The sequence below is a fragment of the Prinia subflava genome, chromosome 16 (assembly GCF_021018805.1).
Source record: "Prinia subflava isolate CZ2003 ecotype Zambia chromosome 16, Cam_Psub_1.2, whole genome shotgun sequence".
In the NCBI taxonomy this organism is placed as follows: Eukaryota; Metazoa; Chordata; class Aves; order Passeriformes; family Cisticolidae; genus Prinia; species Prinia subflava.
Window position 1 is genome coordinate 10924241 of NC_086262.1, and position 18806 is coordinate 10943046.

General features: G+C 41.7%; 1 protein-coding gene across 1 annotated transcript; it reads right to left on the reverse strand.

Annotated features, from left to right (window-relative positions):
- Positions 1-248: 248 nt before the first annotated feature.
- On the reverse strand, positions 249-17229 carry GFPT2 (glutamine-fructose-6-phosphate transaminase 2). Its single transcript, XM_063413443.1, has 19 exons — positions 17110-17229; positions 12495-12602; positions 11787-11885; positions 10965-11090; positions 10332-10390; positions 9693-9827; positions 8185-8246; positions 6912-6991; positions 6526-6643; positions 5674-5837; positions 5055-5150; positions 4855-4952; positions 4392-4512; positions 4067-4224; positions 3815-3929; positions 3078-3205; positions 2267-2434; positions 1688-1849; positions 249-1103 (listed from the first exon to the last, which is right to left on the reverse strand). The coding sequence occupies exons 1-19, from the start codon at positions 17114-17116 to the stop codon at positions 1059-1061; spliced, it is 2049 nt and encodes a 682-aa protein (XP_063269513.1). The 5' UTR covers positions 17117-17229; the 3' UTR covers positions 249-1058.
- Positions 17230-18806: the final 1577 nt, after the last annotated feature.

Genomic DNA, 18806 nt, shown 5'->3' on the forward strand with positions numbered 1-18806 from the left:
ACAGCAAACAATTGAGCAGAGAATTTCTTGTGTGTATCTACCTTATTTTTTTGCAGGTTTATAGGTGTTCCCCTACTGCAAATTAGTTTACAAGTAGCAAAGTGTGCTTTTGCAAATATATATGGTACTAAAATAGTACTTTCTTCAGACCAGAGATAGAAGTCATCCAGTTAAAACAAAACAAAAAACCCAACAAAAACGAAACAAATAAAAACTCAAATACACACACAAAAAACTAAACCACAAAATAAGAAGAATTATATAATCTTTTAATTGCATTGTCATTTCATTGTACCCTCTTCAAACAAAAATATCACTTGAAAGACATCCAGTTCCCTTATTCTGTTGCACTATACATGTTATGCAAATAAGAGCTGGGGTGGCATACAAAACAAATGTCATTCTGGCTTTTCAAAACAGTTGAAAGAGGCAGAAATTTAAAACATAGCTGGGAATTTACAGCCACAGAAGAACTTTGCAAATAACTGGTTAAATATGAAACACAGATGCAATGGGGGAAGGGAAGCTGGGAAAGCAGAGGGGACAACAAATTTCCAGTTTGAGCTGAAGAAGGAAAATCCCCAACAACTGTACAGAAGTATCAACAGGCTCAGCATTTACATTCTGAGCATTACCAATGTTACAGATTAGCAATGTACTAAAAAAATAACTTAAAAAAGCTATACAAATTGTACTTATAAATACTATATCTTTGAAACTAGTTATGTAGTGTAGGCTAAAAAAATGTTCACAGTTACTCTGGAGAGAGCTGTATATATATATTGCACAGTAAAAAAGTTCATTCAGTATACGATGTGTAAACAACTTTTATCTTCTTTGGCAATTTGAGGACTTAGAGGAGTATTTGCTGTGAGCAAAAGCACTTGGGTACAAGGCACATCAAAAGCTTTTAAAGCAGCAAGGTAAATCCTTCTTACACTTTCCAGTTAGCACTGTCATTCTCTTTAGAAAGAACATTTACCTATCCATTCAGAACAACATATTCTACAAGTATAACTCAGAGGTCTGGTGACAAAGACATCAGCTGTTCTTGGTTGTTATTCCACAGTAACAGATTTGGCCAAATTTCTTGGAAAGTCCACCTAGAATGAAGAGACAGGCTTTCAGTATGACAGAGCAATGCTGACATTCTGCATTTGACAGTTCATTTAGTGTGCTTTTTCAGACTGCCTAATGAGTTCTGCTTTATTGTAGACACATGAACACACAACAGGCGATAGATCTGCAGATAATGACCTGCAGCTGAATTCATGTGTGCTTCCAAAACCCTCCTAACAAATACATATTGTTTGGCACAGAGTACCTTTCCAAAGCAGTCATCATTGCCAGACTGACACACCAACACATCAACAAACCAAGCTGTGCAAAGCATTGACCTATTTTAAGTTAAAGTACAATATCACATTTCAAGATAAGGTTCACTGAAAAAGTCCCATTTACATTCTTAACTAATCAAACTAAGCAAAAGAGCTTTATAATTTTTTAGAAGGGTACTAATTAAAAAATACAAAACTGAAGAATTGGCACTGAAATGCCACCTCTATAATCACTATTTTCATAACTAGAGAATCTTAGATATGCCATATAACTGGGTCTCTCACTTTACACTGGTAGGAGGAAGTTCAAAACTGCACTAAAAGGAGTGTTAAATATAGAAAACACTTACATCATATCCTCTGAGAACAGCCAGGTGGAATGAAAGCAACTGAAGAGGAATGACACTCAACACTCCTTGAAGGCAATCAACTGTATGAGGCAGCTCAATGGTTTTGTAGGCAAATTTTGAGCTTTCAGTGTCTTCTTTAGAGCACAGAATGATTGGACGACCCTGAAAATAAAATTTTGCATCGTTAAGTGAAGAGTTAGCCTAAATCTGCTTTGAAATATTGTTCATAGCATGCCTATATGTTTGAAGACACTCAAGTAGCTAACAAAAGCAATGCCAGTGTGGTGTAATGGGTCTTGACTTTCACTATATTGTAGGATTTGAATGTTTTCACCCTGTAGAGTTTTAACATCATTCCATTTGCTTCAAAACAGAAAAACCCCAAAACAAACAAGCCATATGAAAGCAGCTTTCACTGCTGATATTAATGTGCAATGCAGATGCAGCATCTTATTTCTACCTTAATAATTAACAATAATCAGCAGTACATCCCTTTCCAGGTGCACAGTCAGCAGCAATGCAGTGTGTACAATCTCTTTTCCTATGACACAGTAGAAGTAAATTAGTTAAACACCCTACCTGCCGAGCAGTGACCTGCTGCAGAGCATTCTGGCACTTGGTGAAACAAGGATCCTTCATGATCACCATGATCACAGGCATTTGTTTATCTATTAGGGCTAAGGGCCCATGTTTCAGCTCACCAGCCAGGATGCCTTCCGAGTGCATATAGGTGATTTCTTTTATTTTCTAAAAGAAAAAAGGAAATTACTCAAGTAAATAAATCAGCTAAAAAAACAACAGCCACAAGATGCAAAACACCAAGGCTGTACCTCTGCCACTTAAATACATGTACCCAGTATCAAGATTTAGTGAGAACACACGGGTGGCTACTGGGATTTCTAGCAGGCTGTGGGCAGCAGCAGAGCTCGCCCATGCATATGTGATAACCAACAGGAACTAAACACCCAGCACAACCTTGGCTACTGCAGCCTACTTTTAACACATCAAACTCCTCTAAGAGATGGATACGTGTCCATTTTACCACAACATTCATAACATATTCATGACTTTCCTGCATGAGCACCTCTTCTCAACATCAGCATATTGTGTTTTTCTGATGTTGTTTTCAAATGGGCCAGCAATTAAATTCTTAATTTCTTGTTTTTAAATAGAATCATTAAATACTGTGTTTATTATGTGAAAGAAAACAGGAAACTGATATCATATCCAGATTTACCTTATGTACATGTTTAATTAAATACTCCTAGTTATAGACAGCAATTCTACTGCAGCAGAATTAAATTGTAATGAAATACTATAAATAAACTATCTTGCAGAAATGAAAAAATCTCATTTTAAATAATATTAAACAATATTGAGAAGTTCCTACCAAAGCTCCTTCCAGACAAGTGGCGTAATTATACCCACGACCCATAACCAGCAATGATCTTTGTTTGTACAGTTCAAGAGCCAAGTCATGTATCTTCTCATCCAAGGACAAGACTTCTTTAATCATTTCTATTGAGGCACAGAAAAAAAAAAAAACCATTTGATTTTAACTGGAAAAAATAGTTTGCTTGTAGCAGAATGTTCTAATTATCTGATAGAACAAATACACTTAATACAATTCAGCCACTAACTTAGCAACTTTGACTTGCGTTTAAGGATCTTTTCTCCAACCTTACTTACAGTAAAAAATATAAAGCAACTATTGGTTTAAGCAGTGGTCATTCATCCCATTTGAATTTCTAAGGGAAGTTATGAAACATCCATTTAAAAGTCCCCTTGAATTAGTTTCCTTTTATCTATCCTGATTTAAAGTGGGAAGCTTTAAAAATTTCAAACTATGAATTTAGGAGATCAAGTCATATTTCTCATACAAAACTACCTTATTGTAATTAGAAAACCCAACCCATGAAAATTCCGATCTTCCAGCCAAGTTTCTTGGAAGAGCACTTGTAAAATTGGCAAATAGTGCAGAAACAACCAGTCCATTTTTCTCATATTGTCTGCCTTTCAGGATGAGGGGGGAGAGTGAAACTTAAATGAGAACGAAATATCCCTGAGTAGTATTTTACACTGCCAACATCCCCTATGCTTTCTCAAACCCAAAATATATCAATATACCTGGCAATGATTTTAGTCCACTAATGATTTCCTGTCTCCTTTTCTGCAAGGAAATTCTGTCTTCAGACATCATTAGGCCAAACATTACAAGAGACACAAATTGGCTGGTGTAAGCCTGCAGACAAAACAAAAACATTTAGCAGCTAATTCTGCAGAGAGTGAATACGATCTCAGCTTGAAGCGCTGCAATTAAAATTTGGATTGTATTCCACAGGGCTGAAGGGTGAAAGTCAAACACCAAACAGGATTTACCTTTGTGCTTGCCACACCTATCTCAGGCCCTGCATTGATGTGCACACCACAGTCGGTCTCCCTGGATATTGAACTTCCCACTGTGTTGGTGATGCCGACCGTCAGAGCACGGCGCTCTTTACAATACCTCAAGGCCATAAGGGTATCTGCAGTTTCACCTGGAAAACATTCACACCTTGACTTCAGGTTGGCAGAGGACAATAATGATTCCTGAAAAGCACCAAATTCTACCCAAGTGTGTTCTAAGTAACTGTACCCACACTGACGTGATGCAAAGTGCAATGGAAAACAATCTTAGAGTGACACAACAGCAAATGCAGCTCACCTGACTGGCTTATAAAAAAGCACACGTCATCCCTGAATACAGGGGTATTTCTATCCAGGAAGTCACTGGCCAGTTCCACCATCACTGGTAATTCAGTTAATTCTTCCAGGACTTGTCGAGTCTGTATTCAAGCAGAACACAGGATTGGTTAATATTGCCACCCACTAACATTTGGACGTTTTACAAGGCAGAGAAAATCTAAATGAATTCTTATTAGAAAAGCTGGTAATTACAGGTCACCAGAGCCTTAAAAAACAAGGTGGAAAAAGTTAACCTCTAGCAGGGTAATTAATGGCATTGGAGCATTAATGAAGAATGTGGCACTAAGGAAAGCCAAATAAAAGGATGAGACCCCTCAATGAAAGACAAAGTCTGAGACAGAAGAAAAAGCAGATGAAATGCTCTTATCTGAAACCCCAGCAATTAAGTTATATGTGTATTTCAACCCAGGCTGGGAACATACAGCCACAGCAGCGTGATAACTGGTCCCACAGCCAATAATGATCAGTCTTCGGCATCTTCTGATTTCTTTCAAATGATCCTTCAGGCCCCCCAGCAGAACTGCAAACAAACAAATACATGTATATCAGTGGTTTTCATTTTCTAGGCAGCATATTTACAAATTTCAAACTTGTTGCAGTTTGAAGGGCTGTTCTCTGTTACCTGTGCTGCTCTCAAAATTCACCCTGCCTCTCATTGTGTTGACAACTGATTCCGGTTGTTCAAAAATTTCCTTTTGCATGAAGGCACTGAAGTTACCTGTTTACAAAAACATGAGCATAAGCAATGCTTAGGTTTGTTATTTTCAGTCTATTCCAGTTACAAAGAAACCCTTAAAGACTAACTTGACTGTGTTAGCCTAAATAAAAGCTTACAATAGGCAAGAAGAAAAGAAGGATGGATAGGTCACTCCATTTGGTTGGTTCTATTCCCAATATTGACAAGGTAAATAAATTCCTTCATAAGGAAATGTGTTCCCCTTCAATTCTTAATTTACAAAATTCAAAATTTGCCAACAACTACAACATGTTAACATTAGTTACATTTTCACTAGATACTGAAATGAATAGAAGTATCTATGACTTTTCCGGGGCTAAAATGGAGAGGGTCCCAGACTGCCCATCCTCTCTTGGTGTCAAAACTTGGAATTGTCAGTTCCCAGTACAAACAGCCTGAATAAAAGGTAGTTGTGACAACAAATCAGCAGTTTTCTGCCTCATCCACTACACAAACAGTAAGTACCCATCTTTGATGATACTCATTTACAGATGTTTCAACCCACCCTTCATGATTTGCTGCAATTCCATCTGCAAGGTCTGGATGGCCCGGGAAGGATCATCGCTAGCTGAACGCTTCAGACGGTGAATCGAGAGCTTCCCATCAGTGACAGCTGCAATGTCATCATCTTCTAAGAAAATCACTCTGTTGGTGTGCTCAATGATAGCACTACAGAGAGAAAAAAAATGCAAGACAAACCTGACCCGTCAGAGTTGGTAATAGCAAAGCAATTAAATATGCTACAAGCACTTCCAGCCCTGCTTCTCTCTTCCTTTTGGACATAACTGCAGACAGAGCCATCCTAAAGGCAATGGCTCCATCTGCTGCTCCTCCTGCACCCTCACAGCAACCCACAGCAGGAGGCTCAGGAATCACTGCGTCCTTTCCTGCTGGTCTGAAGTTGCCTCCCAGTGTTCTTGATGGATCCTGCTAAAGTCACACTCTTGTTTCCAGGATAAATGTGTGCCTGATGTCCAGGTTCCTGCCCAGCTTGGAACCACACCACTATTCTCCACCTCCAATATATGAATTGAAAACATCACAACCCCAACTAACCTACAGTCTGCCCAAATGCTCAGCTGATGAGTGTCCATTTGTACCCAAATTACTTCTTACACTGGATGTATTTCACATAGAGGTCAGCAACTGACAGGTATTGCACTTGAGAAGGTTTGTCAGCAGCTTGTCAGCATCTGAACTGCAAACCTGGGCCTGGGAGCTTTCTGATGTTACCTGGATTAAAAGCTCTTCTTTCAGAAAGCCACTGTACAAGAGCAAGGCAGCTTAGATTTCCAGAACTATCTCACTTTTAAACAAAAACCCAGTATTTTCAGCAAAGCTGAAGTACTGTTACTACCTTGCATCTGAAGCAAAGAAGAATTCTACTGCTTTATCCCCAACAGCATGAAGGCAGGTTGAGCTGTCCAGTCTTTTCATTTGGGAGTTGCAGATGTTCTTCACATTCTCAATGTTGCCTGTTAAAGAAATGGGACATTCTAAATGCAAAATCAGTTCTGTTCAAATTAAGATTACAGACTATACAGGTTTAGGGTATTACAGAGATAGGTTGAGGTATGGGACTTTCACATGAACTACACATTCAGTAGTATAAAAATATCCCCAGCCAAGAAGCTATTTGGGGCATCAGTTTTATGGTACAAAACCCAATTAACCTAATTTCTAATCATAAAGTAACAGTAATTTCAGTTCTTAAAAATAATGTATTTTGATTTATCAACTTACATGTTCTATACAAAACTGGAATCTGTTCAGTTGAGAGCTTGTACTTGCTCCTAACCCCAATGAGCAAAGGACTCCCTCTCCTACAGAAAGGAAAACACTCAAGTTTATAAAGAGAAATGTGCATACAAAGATGTTACCAGACATCAGTAAAGCTGAAAAGACAATATTCCACCCAGCTTCCTAAACAGGAAGAGCCTCCTTCAACCATGATCCTAAGGCCATTACATGGCAGGAGTTATATAAATTTGGTTCTTCTGTGAGATTCACCAAATATTATTATATAAGCAATTACCATGTGCATTGATGATTCTTTACCCGTAAACTACATCCAGGTAGAGGAAAATGTACATGAACCAGCTGTTTTCTTTCCAGTAATCAGAAAACAGCTTCGTACAGGAATCAATTTGAACCAAGGCTTACTTTGCCTCTAAAGTGAGAAAACAATAAGCTCCCATGCTTTTTAGAAGTGAAATATTGTTACACTCTTTAGCCTTTCCAACTCAGAAACTTCAACCATTCCTACTGCACCTCTGAAACTGTAGACTATTAAGACCATTTTTTAATTATATGGGCTACATGTCACTGAAGAACTTATTTAAAAAAAAATCACAGGAATAAAAGAACAAGTCACACTCAGATGACAAGATTAGCTTCTTTTAAATCCCTCACCCCTAAAAACCCAAACCTAAACCACATATAGACTAGTTCATTTCAGAAGATGTTCTCCAGTTGGAGTGATGGTACAGCTGGCTTTTTCAAAATTTTAATGTTGTCTTGTTTTAAACCACCGAAGCAATGGGCTCTTGGGTTGTAATATAAAACAGTCTTTATTCCCATCTCTTGCTATTTTAATCATTTGCTATGTCAGTTGCTATTTCAATATCTTTACATAACCCAAAATTTGTTTTTCAAGTCATAAATAAAAGTAGAACTTACACCAAAAGACACCATAAATGCTATGACAGCTATAGAACACTATTTGTATAACCTGTTACTATGATCGTCTTTCAGCCAACATGAACATACTTATCTCAGTCTGTACTCAGTGGGAACTCAAACTGAACTTCCTTCTCCTCTTTTTGATATAGGAAAAATGTTACCATGCTCTTAATACAAATTTAGAAACACAAGATAGACTGAGATTCTTTATTGACTCGCTGATTTTGTTAATTAAGCACTTTAAACATCAATATTTTAGTATCTTTAAGAGAGGCTGGCTTTTTTTTAATCTAATAAAAAGCATACATTATGTATAAAATGGACTTTTACTAACCTGGTAGCAACAGCTTCACCTGGGTAATGGATGCTCTTGAAAACCAATGCGAAAGCACCTTCCTGGAAACCATGGACACAAAGGAGAAAAAAAATGTTCCTAAACAACTTATCTCAAATAGCTGCATGTCATTAAAGTGGGGCCCCTCTCTGAAGAGGCCCTGAAGGAACTGCTATCAGGAATCTCTTCCTGGAGGGCAGACTGCCCCTTTAAAGGAATTGGCCATGGAGCAGGACAAGCTGACATGCACATTAAAGGTGCAACAGCTGAAAGATCAGGAAGTGAGCACTTAGCCTCTCTTTATAAATAAAAACAATAAACTCTAATGCAAAGGTTATGAAAATGTCAGAGATGTTACTCATAACCAACATGAAGACTGCTCAACATTTACTTTCAGTAAGACCTTCAGTCAGAATTTGCATGTAGTGCATTACCATGCAGTTTCAACTAAAAACCTGGTTTTATTTCTAGTTACTATTTCTAGTAAGTTACTGGAAAGGGTTACTATTTCTAGTTCAAGCAGAAAATTCTCATTAATGTATTTCAAAAATGAAACACACAAAAAATCCACAACACCAGGGAAAAAACCAGAAAGAACTCTACAGTACTAACACAGCTGGCAAATTCCTGGAGGAGGATTCCCAAAGCAGGAGCCAAGGCCGCCCCACCCTGGCAGCAGGACAGAGATGGTGACATCCCCTCCTCTCCCAGGGCTCCACTCAGAGCTCCCTGCCCCTGTTCTGGGCTCAGGTGAAGCCTCCCTTCCCCTCAGCTCTGTGGCTGCTCCCTCTTGACCCACACAGGCCTTGACTTGGTGTGGATTCCAGCCCTGCTCAAAGGAATCCTACAGAGCTGCTTTAAAGATGAGATGGGGAGGTGAAAAGAGTGTCAGAAACTGCAGGAAGGGGAGGGAAAACATCTGCCCGGAGACTGGGGGAGGAAACAAAGCCAGCTTTCTCCAAGTTTGCAGTGCATCTATCAAAGTTTTTAAGCATTCACATACTGAGTAACAGTAGATTCCCACTTCACAGTTTGGAAACTAGTCCAGCTCGTTAGATCTATTTCCAAATAGGAGAGCCAAGGCACTGGCCAAACTTGAATCACAGCAGTGTTTCAACACGATCAGAATAACCTTTAGGAACACACTGCCATTTAGGAGAGATTTTAACCCCCAGAGGCTCCTATTACTTTTTTAAATTAAACTGCTTCATTAAAAAAGCTGTGTTAACTTCTTGTTAAAAACAAAACAAAACAAAACAAAAAACTCAACAAACAAAACCTGCTGCTACTGCAATTTAAAGATTTAACAGTGAAAAGCCTTTGAAGTCTCCAAAATTTTAATCTCATTTCTTGGTCTATTAAGCATTATTTAGAAGCCTAAAAGTGTTATTTACACCATCTTCTAAGAACTCCTGCAGAGGATCTAAATGCACAAAGTGGAATGCTAAACAACCCCACAAGTATCTTACACTGTTGTACAGGGAAAAAAAAAGTAATTTCCCACTTACCAACTGCTGAATAACTCTCTCTACCAAGGCTGAAAAACTGGTGTCTTCACTCTCTCTGTTGTCATACATGTACTTGATCAATTTGGGGATTGTTTCTGTATCTGTTTCAGATTCAAATTCATATCCTTTGCTCTCCTGAAATATCATATAGAAGAGTAAAAATTGTGTCCATCCTCAGGCAAGAAACACTGAAGAGCCTCCCAACTGCCTCCCACCAGAAACTGCAGTCAGAGCTCAGAACACTACACTGGACCAGTGGATATAAATCACTATAAATAAAATATAAGGACTTATCATGTCATAAATACTCTTTGGGAAATACTGGAATAAGATACATAGTAAGACTTGTTTAGCATCTGTCAAGCACCAAGAGACAGGAGGGAGCCAACTCCACACACCCTCTCAAAGAGAATCTCAGCACAAACTGCTACTCTGTTCATAAATATTTTGCATTTAGGATTACAGGAACATACTGCACTTCACCAGCTCCTAAGTATCTCTATTAGGCAGACTCTTTCACACAGCTCTTTTATAGATGATATCAAGAAATTCATGTTCCACCAAAGTCATGAAAGATCTGATGGTAGTTTGGGGGAGTATGAACTTTCTGGTTTTAGAGTTGAGTTGCCACAGACTCACCAGAAATTTTCTCAGATCCTTGTAGTTTGTGATGATTCCATTATGGATGACAACAAATTCTAAGAGGAAAAAAAAAATATATATATATATTCATGAGCAACAAAAAAATTAAGATATTTAATTCAGAACACAAAATTACAAGGGAAAAAAGGCTTAGAAGTACACTTGAAGCTACCTGCTATAGCTTTCAGACCTACAGTTTATCACAACATGGACAACTGAAAGCAGAAGCTTACAAATTCTGAAAGTATACAAAGGCAGTTCCAAATTATTGAAAGTTCTAAACTACACGTAGTAGAGCACCAAGCCATCTCAAATAAAGAATGATATGGAATGTCCCTTTTCTGGACCAGGCAATATTTACATATTCATATTTTCAGTCTTACCTCTCAAAACAAGAATGTCGCACTTCGATTAACTTGCAATTTTCAGACAACACATCTCATTAATTTTTAGTGTTACTTTAGCCTAAGAAGAGGCTATTTCATTTTAAAAGTGTCTGAGCTAAATAGAATGGCAACAGCTTAGCCCTAGTACAAAAAATAGATACCATAACAATAGTAAGAACATATGTGCTCTGTGGACTGAATAATTTCAGCTTCCTGTGGTTCAGGTGCTGCAGAGAGTACGTACCATTCCTTTTATCTGATCTCTGAGGGTGACTGTTTATTGCACTTGGTACTCCATGGGTCGCCCAGCGAGTATGAGCAATTCCAAAATGCGTTTCAAAATCTGTTTTTGAATCCAGGTCATCTTGTTCTATACAGGAGAAATTCAGTTTACTGAATAATTAATATTACCTCTCTCCCTCTCCCTCTCTCTCTCACACACACACACAATTAGTAAATTACAAAGACAATTCCTACAGGCAAAAATCTAAAAGCTATCTTCTGTGGTCTTTTAAAACAATTTGCTTTTTTGACATTATACTTCAGAAAGTTCAAGCAACTGTGATTAAAACGTTGTTTGCCAGGCCACGAGCATTTTTAGCCAATACTACCAGCCAGACTAACAGACCCCATTACTACAAATTATAATGTAAACGTATTAAAACAAAGCTTCAGCCTTTCACAGATGGAAGCACTGCATAAAGCAGATTGTGATGACAGCCAGCTGCTTAAATGGTTGTAAATTCTGTCAGAGTGCATGTTTCAGCATTTCAGCATGCAGCACAGAAATCACATGAGTAAAGCTCCAAAGGAGCCCAGGTTTTGAACAAAGGAGCAACCAAAAGAAGGGAGCAGAGACTGACAATTTCACAGAGCTAGATCTGAAGATCAGCTTGCTTTTTAAGTGCAGATTTGAGGGGCTCAAAAAATTTAGCTGCTTGGATTTCCCAATGCAGTTATTGCTGAGGCAAAATCATAACTACAATTTTATGGTCTGATTTTTTTCTGAGATGCAGATGGTATCTGACTGGGAGGCCAAAGTAAAGGGGTCGTTTTTAACACTTACTGTACAACTCTTCTTCTAGGGCCTTTACTTTTCCTCTTTTCTTAACCAGTTTGATGAATCTTTCTTTATCTTCATTATTATTTCCATCAATTGCCACTCCTACAGCACAGGACACAGTCATAAGTGTTACTTAAAGCATGAAATACACTAGAATGAGGAAGAGGCTGAGAAAATACACACAGGCACACTGCTGAAATGAGTATTTTTAAATTACCCTTTAAAGGGATATATTTGAAGTCTGTTGCTAGACCTGTGCATGTTCAAATGAAACTACATCGAGTCTATATTCACTGCACAGATTAAAACATATATGAGCCATCTCAAATTGTATTTGACAAGAGATTGAAATATTTTTCCTGATGAAATGAGCCAACTCAAATGTAAGACAAGTTTAATCTTCCCCATCCTTCACTTACACAAAAAAGGCTGAGGCACAAACTACATGGCCCTGTATAGATATCTTCTTCCACACCCTGTTTGTTTTGCTTACATATACTAACTTCAACCATCTAATTACAGAGCTAACCACCCAATTTTAGGTCCTGAGGAAAGCTGTAGCACTCCGAGAATCAAGCTAATTAGTTCAGATCTGTTAATCTGTAGAATAAAGAAAGAAAAATCCAAGAGGCCAGACACTGAAAGTACCCAAAAAAGTCATGGAATGAGGTATTGGTTGCTAAAATTCATTTGTCGAGTTGGTTAACATACCTGCAGAGTCATATCCTCTGTATTCCAGTCTCTGTAATCCTTTTATCAGAGTTTCATATATTTCCTTCCTAGTGCGAGGCACTCTGTAGTTTAGATAAGCAAAAATTCCTGTTTAGAGAGAGAGGGGGAAGGAGGGGGGAAAAGAAGCAGAGGGGTTAAAACTCAATTTAAAACTCTTTAAAACTAGTATCAGGGAGAAGTCCTGGGGGCACCCAACCTCACATATGGTACAATTCCTTCTAATGCATTTTTAAATGGAAAGAATTGAAATTAAAATAAAGGACTCAAAAGCCTCATTTCAACACGCAACATATAAATTTTACTGGCAAGTTTCACTCTCCTCATGTTACCCACCAAGAGTTAAACAGTTGGGAGAGGTTAAAAAAACTCTACTTTTCACGAAAACCACAGCTGAAAATGGGAACATTGTGATCTATTTCATATCCAGGCATTCAAAGAAGGAATATATTCACCAGTACTAACACAAGGAGACTTTTGTAATCCAAGTCGTGGCCTGAAATACCCATGGGTAGGTACGAGGCACAACATTTATTTCTGAAAGGCTCCAGCTTAATCCTGTATGCAAGAGTCACTCCAGCAGAAAGAGAATGGAGAGAAAAACATGAGGAAAGGGCAGAAGTCAATAGGGTAGGACAACAAAGGAAAGAAACAGAAGGTACAAAACAGGGTCACCCAAAACACAAGCACTCCTGAACCCAGCCAGGCACAAGAGCCCAGTGCCTGCCCCGTGTCAGCTCCTCTGGGGCTGAGCAGGCAGGGAGTGAGCTCAGGTCTTGCTCTTCTCTTCAACAGACCAGTCAGCAGCAACTCAGAAGAGGCTTTTTTAGTTTTTTAGTTTGGGCCTTGCTTCCCCACCCTGAATTTTTTTTTTCTTTTTTTTTTTTTTTTTTTTTTTTTTTTTTTTTGCACGTCCACAGACATTTTTTTTAATTAGAAGGGTGTTGGGGATGTTGTTTTATCTTTAGAAAAGGTGTAATAAAAGAGTCACCTGCAAAGGAAAACACAGCCATTCCTTTTCTGTGCCTACTGCTCTTCCTGGGACTCTGGTATTTAAAAGGATGCATTAGGCCCTTTTATTAACTCTTGCAAATCTGTACCCCAATAAAGCATAAACATCTAATTTCACTGTTTCAACATTTTTTCCAAGCAACAAGTCAGGACTGGAGACTACAGTTAGAAAAAAACCAGACTTTAAGAACTCAACAGATAAGGAGTTCAGACAAGTGTTCTAGATAGAGAAAGCCTTTGTTTGAAATTTAACACCCTCTTCCCCCTCAGTTAAGGCTTTTGAACTGTAAATGGCCATAGTGAAGAAGCTGTTATAATGATACATTAATAAATCTCCCTTATAATTATTACTGTGAATTTGGTTACTCCACTGGTTTATAAGACATTAATACTATTGATTTGACAGTGAGACAAAGAGAGTACTACATTTGCCTCTGAATTTATTTTGGAAAGATTAAAGGGTGGATAATACTTTTCTGCTTCAGAAGTGAGATTTATAAGGAGCTCAGCCTAATTATTTCTTGCTCATCCAACATTAACGGAAACATTAAGACAATTGTTGCATTTAAGGAGGTATCTGGGAATTTGAACTGCTTAATACTGTTCTTCATGGATGCTTTGAAAAATAGTGCCTCTGGTTATAAGTAGTCACTTTAGACTGAGAGCCTGTTGATCATTTTTCTGGACAGATATTTACCGTTCTCTGGCACTAACCACGAACCTCAAGAGCAGCATTCTTCCATTTCTTCAATACAAATTTCTCAACATCATTCCAAAACATTGCCACACACCTCATTTCAGATCCAGCTCTACTTTCTAGGCCAGATTTCACAATGAATTTAAGCCTTAACATCCTTGTATGTTCCATGTGGCATCTTTCACTACACAGAGCTCCAGGAAGAACCTTCCTGTGGGACCATCCTTACAATGCTACCAGTGTGCTGCAATTGTTAAAAAGATCCTTTTTTCCAGGGAACTGGAGCTGCACCTCCACACACTTGCATTAGAAGATGCAGAAGTCACCAGAGGCCATTTAAAATGAAAACAATAGCTGCAGCCCGACTTCAAAGAATATGCTATAAACTCTTCCAGTTAAGGGAAATAAATCTTACTCTAAGCACTCAGAGTAACACTTTCTCTAGTACGTTTCTGCTTCATGATTTATCCACTCACATATTTTTTCCCTCCTCAGTCATCATTTTGGCCAGATTTAAAGCACATTACTCAACTCATGTAGGAACAGCTTCTGATAAAGACTCCTTGTATCTTAATTCTCTCTGGAAGCACACTAGTGTGACTGAATCTCAGTTGAATCATACGTATGATAAGAGTTTTGTGATGCTAACAATTTCCTTTATTACGGCCTCTCCAAGGTATTAGATGCCATTACCAGATCTTGCTTCCCTAAGACTCAAAAACATAAAATCCAGGGAAAGCACCCAAGAAATGTTTTCCTAGGACATTCCCCTCTTGATCTGAATGTTAAATCTAGTTTATAACTTTCCATACTCAGAGTTTGCTTAGAAGGATGAACTAGGTCAGTCATGCATGACTTACCTTTAGGAGCAGATACTAAAATCCTTAGCAACCTTTAGAAGGTTGCTAAAACATTACTAAAACCAGCTTCAATCATGTGCAGACACTGAAAGCAAGGCTCTCTCTTTACATGCATATCAAGACTTTAGATCTTCCCCTTTCAGGATTTACAAGCAGAGCATCAAAAGGAGGAAAAATAAATTGAGTATTTTTTGTGGAAAAATTCCACAAGAATTCTTGCAATTGCAAGACTTCACCAAAATCAAGAAGGGGGCAGCCTATACTTGAAGTTTGAACAAAATTATTTACTTTTTTTAAAATAAAAGGATACTTCTACTGGGGTAAGCACATTGTTGATGCCAGAAATTTAGCTTTGAAAAAGTCCCAACTTCATATCCTGATGAAACTAACTTTTATTTAAAAGAAGTCATCAGTTCAAGTGCATCTTGACTATTTTTTAAACCCTGAATACTTTAGCTTGAATACTTTGCTATAGTGTTTTACATGTGAAAATGATAACATCTCAACTTTGCTTCCCTATGAGCATGTTTACAGCAGTATTTATGACCTATGTATTTCCAAAACGTAAACCAAGGGCTATAAATCTTCATGTGCTACCTGAAGCCAAAGAAAACACAATAGGGTCTATTATCAGCACTTAAAGCTGGAAAGAGATGAAAAAAACTAAAATAACAACAAAAAAAGTAGTTTCAAAACTGCTGGTTGCAGCCTCAAGAACTCCTACACTCCCTACAGAGTGGGAGATACAGGCTGGGGGACATCTTTCATGAAAAAAAAATGTAATATAAAAGGTCTCTAAATGCTGATGGGAAAAAACCCAGCTCCACTCTCACCCTTCATGAACTGCTGCTCTTTGCCATTTCATACTGAGTCACTTGCTCCACCTCGAGCTGGACTTTTTAGCGAACTCCTCGAACACCGTGAACACCCTCACTTCCCAATAAACACCCAGCCCAGACACGCAGGTTTGGATTTTGCCATTCCGTGTCTCAGGGCTTGCCGTGAATCCTCGAGGGGTGCTCGGGCCCCGAGCCAGGTCTCTCACCTGGAGGGGTTTTGTTTAGAAGGCACCGAGTTTGTCTCATTGATAGCGATCTGTCACGTAGGAGCTCAAACAATAGGAGCTGAAACAATATCACCTCGTGATTCCATTGCAGTGAAAGAGGATCCTTGAGCTCCTTGCTCTCTCTGAGGTTACGATTAAAAAGGATGTGGAGGTAAGGAAAAGATACTTAATTCATCAAGCACAATTTTGGGAGCAGTAACTCAACTCACTTTCAGTCTGCATCCCACAAAAGAGGTTTTGTTGATGACGACTAAGAAGTACAAGTGCAAATTTTTCTACTTTCATCAGACCTCAGAGGAGATGTCAGGGACAGATAGGCAAAATTTCACTAAACTTTCCTCCGTAATTAAATACAATTGCATTAGCAGCTTCTGATCCCGCACCTTGACTTCGATCTGATCCAAAGCTTATCTAAGCAATAGGACACGCTGTAGGAATTATCTTTACCATCTCATCTTTATTGGAGAAAATGAGTGACTAAACTCACAACAGCTAAGAATGAAGCTCCTTCACTGCCTTTGTTTGAACACCACAAACTCTCCCTTATCGCCGCAGTTCGGAAGTGACTCACGATACACAATGCCTAGTCCCGGATTAGGAAAGCCGGAGCCCAGCGCATCCCGTGCATCAGAGGCAGGGACCAGGAGCAAAGGTGACCCACGCACCCCGGGCACCCCCGGGACAGCCGGGCGGTGGGAACGGGACCATTTCCCGATTGGCATCCCAACACCCGGGGACACGCCGCCAGCACGGGGGGCTCGGGGAGGGAGGAAGGGAACGGCGATCGTTCCCTGGGGGAAGGGGCGGGCGGAGGGGCTTCACCTTCACCTGCCAGGCGCTCCCTGTCCTTCCCACTCCCCGAAATGGATGCAGGGGGCCAGTCCCGAGCGAGCCCGAAGCCGCTGGGCTCGGGACAAAGCGGCCCTTGTCCCTCTCCGGCCGGCTCGGCCGCCCGTCACTCACCGCACATGATGGCAGCGCACGGTCCCTCCCGCTCCCGGCGAACGCGGCTGACGCCGCCCGGCCCCGCCGCCCGCGGCTCTTATAGCTCCGGTTATGGGGCCGGGCCGGCCTCCCCCCGCCCCCTGCCCGGGGCCCGCGGGGCAGAGCCCGGCCGGGGCACAGCCTGGGCAGGGGCAGAGCCTGGGCATGGGCAGAGCCCGGCCGGGGCACAGCCTGGGTACGGACAGAGCCCGGCACGGGCAGAGCCCGGCCGGGGCAGAGGCTGGGCACGGACAGAGGCTGGGCACGGACAGAGGCTGGGCACGGACAGAGCCCGGCATGGACAGAGCCCGGCCGGGGCAGAGGCTGGGCACGGACAGAGGCTGGGCACGGACAGAGGCTGGGCATGGACAGAGGCTGGGCACGGACAGAGCCTGGGCACGGACAGAGGCTGGGCAGGGACAGAGCCCGGCATGGACAGAGCCCGGCCGGGGCAGAGGCTGGGCACGGACAGAGGCTGGGCACGGACAGAGGCTGGGCATGGACAGAGCCTGGGAACGGACAGAGCCCGGTATGGACAGAGCCTGGGCAGGGGCAGAGCCCGGTATGGACAGAGCCCGGCCGGGGCAGAGCCTGGGCACGGACAGAGCCCGGGCATGGACAGAGCCTGGCATGGACAGAGCCCGGCACGGACACAGCCCAGCATGGACACAGCCCGGCTGGGACAGAGCCCGGCTGGGGGCAGAGCCTGGGCACGGACAGAGCCTGGGCACGGACAGAGCCCGGCGGGACCAGAGCCCGGCCGGGACCGCGGTGACTGTCTCCCTGCCTTGCCCTGCCCTGCCCGGCCCGGCCCTGCCTTGCCCTGCCCTGCCCTGCCCTGCCCTGCCCGGCCCGGCCCGGCCTGGCCCTGCCCGGCCCAGCCCAGCCCCTCCGAGCTCCGCACACAGGGAGTCACAGACCTCCCAGATCACCAAGTCCAGGCCTTTGGCCGATCACACCTGGTCAAACACAGCACTCAATGACACGTCCAATCATTTCTTCAACACCTCCAGGGATGGGGACTCCAGCACCTCCCTGGGCAGCCCGTTCCAATGCTTGGCAACCCTTTCTGTGGAGAAATTCTACCTGGTGTCCAGCTTGAACCTTCTCTGGCACAGCTCTAGGCTACATCCTCTAGTCGTCTCAAGACAGGATGAATCCCATGTTCACATCAGGTCTGGGTGACTCAGGACAGCTCAGGGATTTTTGGGGTGACAGGAACCCCGGAGAGACCTGGCTGTGTGGCCATGGGCAGCACACAGAGCGGGGTTTGTGCACTGATTCTGGTTTTCCACCTTGCAGTGCCGTGGAGGAACAGGACAGGTCTGTCCTGTCAGGGCAGCGCCCCTTGGAGCTGGGCAGGGAAGGTGTCCCCATCCTCAGGGCACAAGGACTGACAGACACTCAGGACCAGAGTGGTCACCGGGCTCACCTGAGCCAGAGCCTGAACTCCTGTTCAGCCCCTGTGGTCTCCTCCATGTACCTGGCAGAATAGAAACTGCTCCAGGAGCCTTGTCCAGCCTCTGCCTGCTGGTCCAGGTTCTCTCCTGGGGGCAGGCACTGCAAGGAGGAGGAAACCACAGCCCCTGAGGTGGATCAGGTCTGCAGACACGGCCCATGCAGAGCCTCCAGCTTTATCTTCTTTGGAAGAAAGTCATCTCTTATCTCAGAGAGCC

Excerpts from the sequence above, each read along its gene's own strand:
- GFPT2 (XM_063413443.1), bottom strand. Across the intron at positions 4,953-5,054 it reads GAATTTTGAGAGCAGCACAG|TTCTGCTGGGGGGCCTGAAG; the intron begins GTAACAGAGAAC and ends GTTTGTTTGCAG. Across the intron at positions 4,225-4,391 it reads CTTTTTTATAAGCCAGTCAG|GTGAAACTGCAGATACCCTT; the intron begins GTGAGCTGCATT and ends AATGTTTTCCAG.